Genomic DNA, 1,106 nt, shown 5'->3' with positions numbered 1-1,106 from the left:
AAGCGGAAGCCAGTGTAGCGGTCGGTAGAAGATAGGTTGATTGATTATGCCTTGATTTCATTTTCCACCTGGAAAAATGCAGAGAAGACGGTGAAATGTTATATCTATATAATGTATATATATATATATATATATATATATAAGAGGTTAATCTTGTTGTTGATCGTGACTTATCTAACGTTTTCATTCTTGGTATTTTGTAACTAAGTGTGCAATCTTCTTTCCCAAAAATAAATACGATGACTGAAAGCAAATATGGTGTGCACCTTTTGGACTGTTTCGTAAATTTAAGAAAAAAATTGTTAAATTACATAAATCCAGACTCCATCTTTTTTTTTTTTTCTAAGAGATTGAGAAACGTAGAACTTAATTTCGAAGTTTCATAATTTCAAACCTGATAATGTCACTCTCAAGAAGACAAATAATATCGACTCACGCAACGAAAATATTTTGGACTCTGAAATTGGATTTAAAGTACCAGCCAGAAAAGCTTTACTTAAAGATTTTCTGGACTTAAAACACTAGGTAGAAAGTGTTGTCAGCCTATTGGATTTCATCTATTTGAATTGTTTTGTTGAGTGCTTTCACAATATTAAACTTAAGAAATACCATTTTAATCATCTCAAGAAGCTGCATCCTTTTACGTTTCAAAAAAGCTAATTTTTTTTTTTAGATTCTCCGCATAAAGTTGTTTATAGCTTATCCAACTATACACTAGTGGAACTAGAAAAATATTTTTTTTCTAGGGATTTCAGATACTCTCTAGTACCAGGAAAACCTCGGTACCATGGTTACCTAGCTCCTTTTGAACTCTTGTTAAGAAAACTCAAAACTTGTTACGTTTACCACATTGTAGCGAAATTATTAACACCGTTAAAACACATATCAGTAGCATCGCCCTTTCGTGGTTACATTCTTATAATTTTAGGAACAAATGTTTTAACATCAGCAAAAAAGAGACACGATAAAATAAAATAAAACAATAGTATTTTAATACTAGAAATAAACGACCTTATAACACCAAATTGTTGTTTTTATTTAATTAAACGCTCAACGTTTCGATTTAACAGCTTCTTCAAGATTGTTCCAATTAAAACAATTTGGTG

The 1,106-nt window shown here is 30.7% G+C and overlaps 1 protein-coding gene across 2 annotated transcripts in view; it reads right to left on the bottom strand.

Moving 5' to 3' along the window:
• The window catches only part of LOC106457424 (transmembrane and TPR repeat-containing protein 1-like), a 67,638-nt gene that overhangs the window by 34,879 nt on the left and 31,653 nt on the right, over window positions 1-1,106 (bottom strand). Inside the window, exon 4 of one of the 2 annotated variants that reach the window (XM_022383352.1) lies at window positions 32-68. The exons of the other annotated variant lie outside the window; for it this stretch is intronic. Coding sequence (XP_022239060.1) covers window positions 32-68 — 37 coding nt within the window. The remainder of the gene's footprint in view (window positions 1-31; window positions 69-1,106) is intronic. 2 annotated transcript variants of the gene reach the window in all.

This window comes from Limulus polyphemus, unplaced genomic scaffold, assembly GCF_000517525.1.
Source record: "Limulus polyphemus unplaced genomic scaffold, Limulus_polyphemus-2.1.2 Scaffold329, whole genome shotgun sequence".
NCBI classification, from domain to species: Eukaryota; Metazoa; Arthropoda; class Merostomata; order Xiphosura; family Limulidae; genus Limulus; species Limulus polyphemus.
This window is presented reverse-complemented; position numbering and strand designations above follow the sequence as displayed.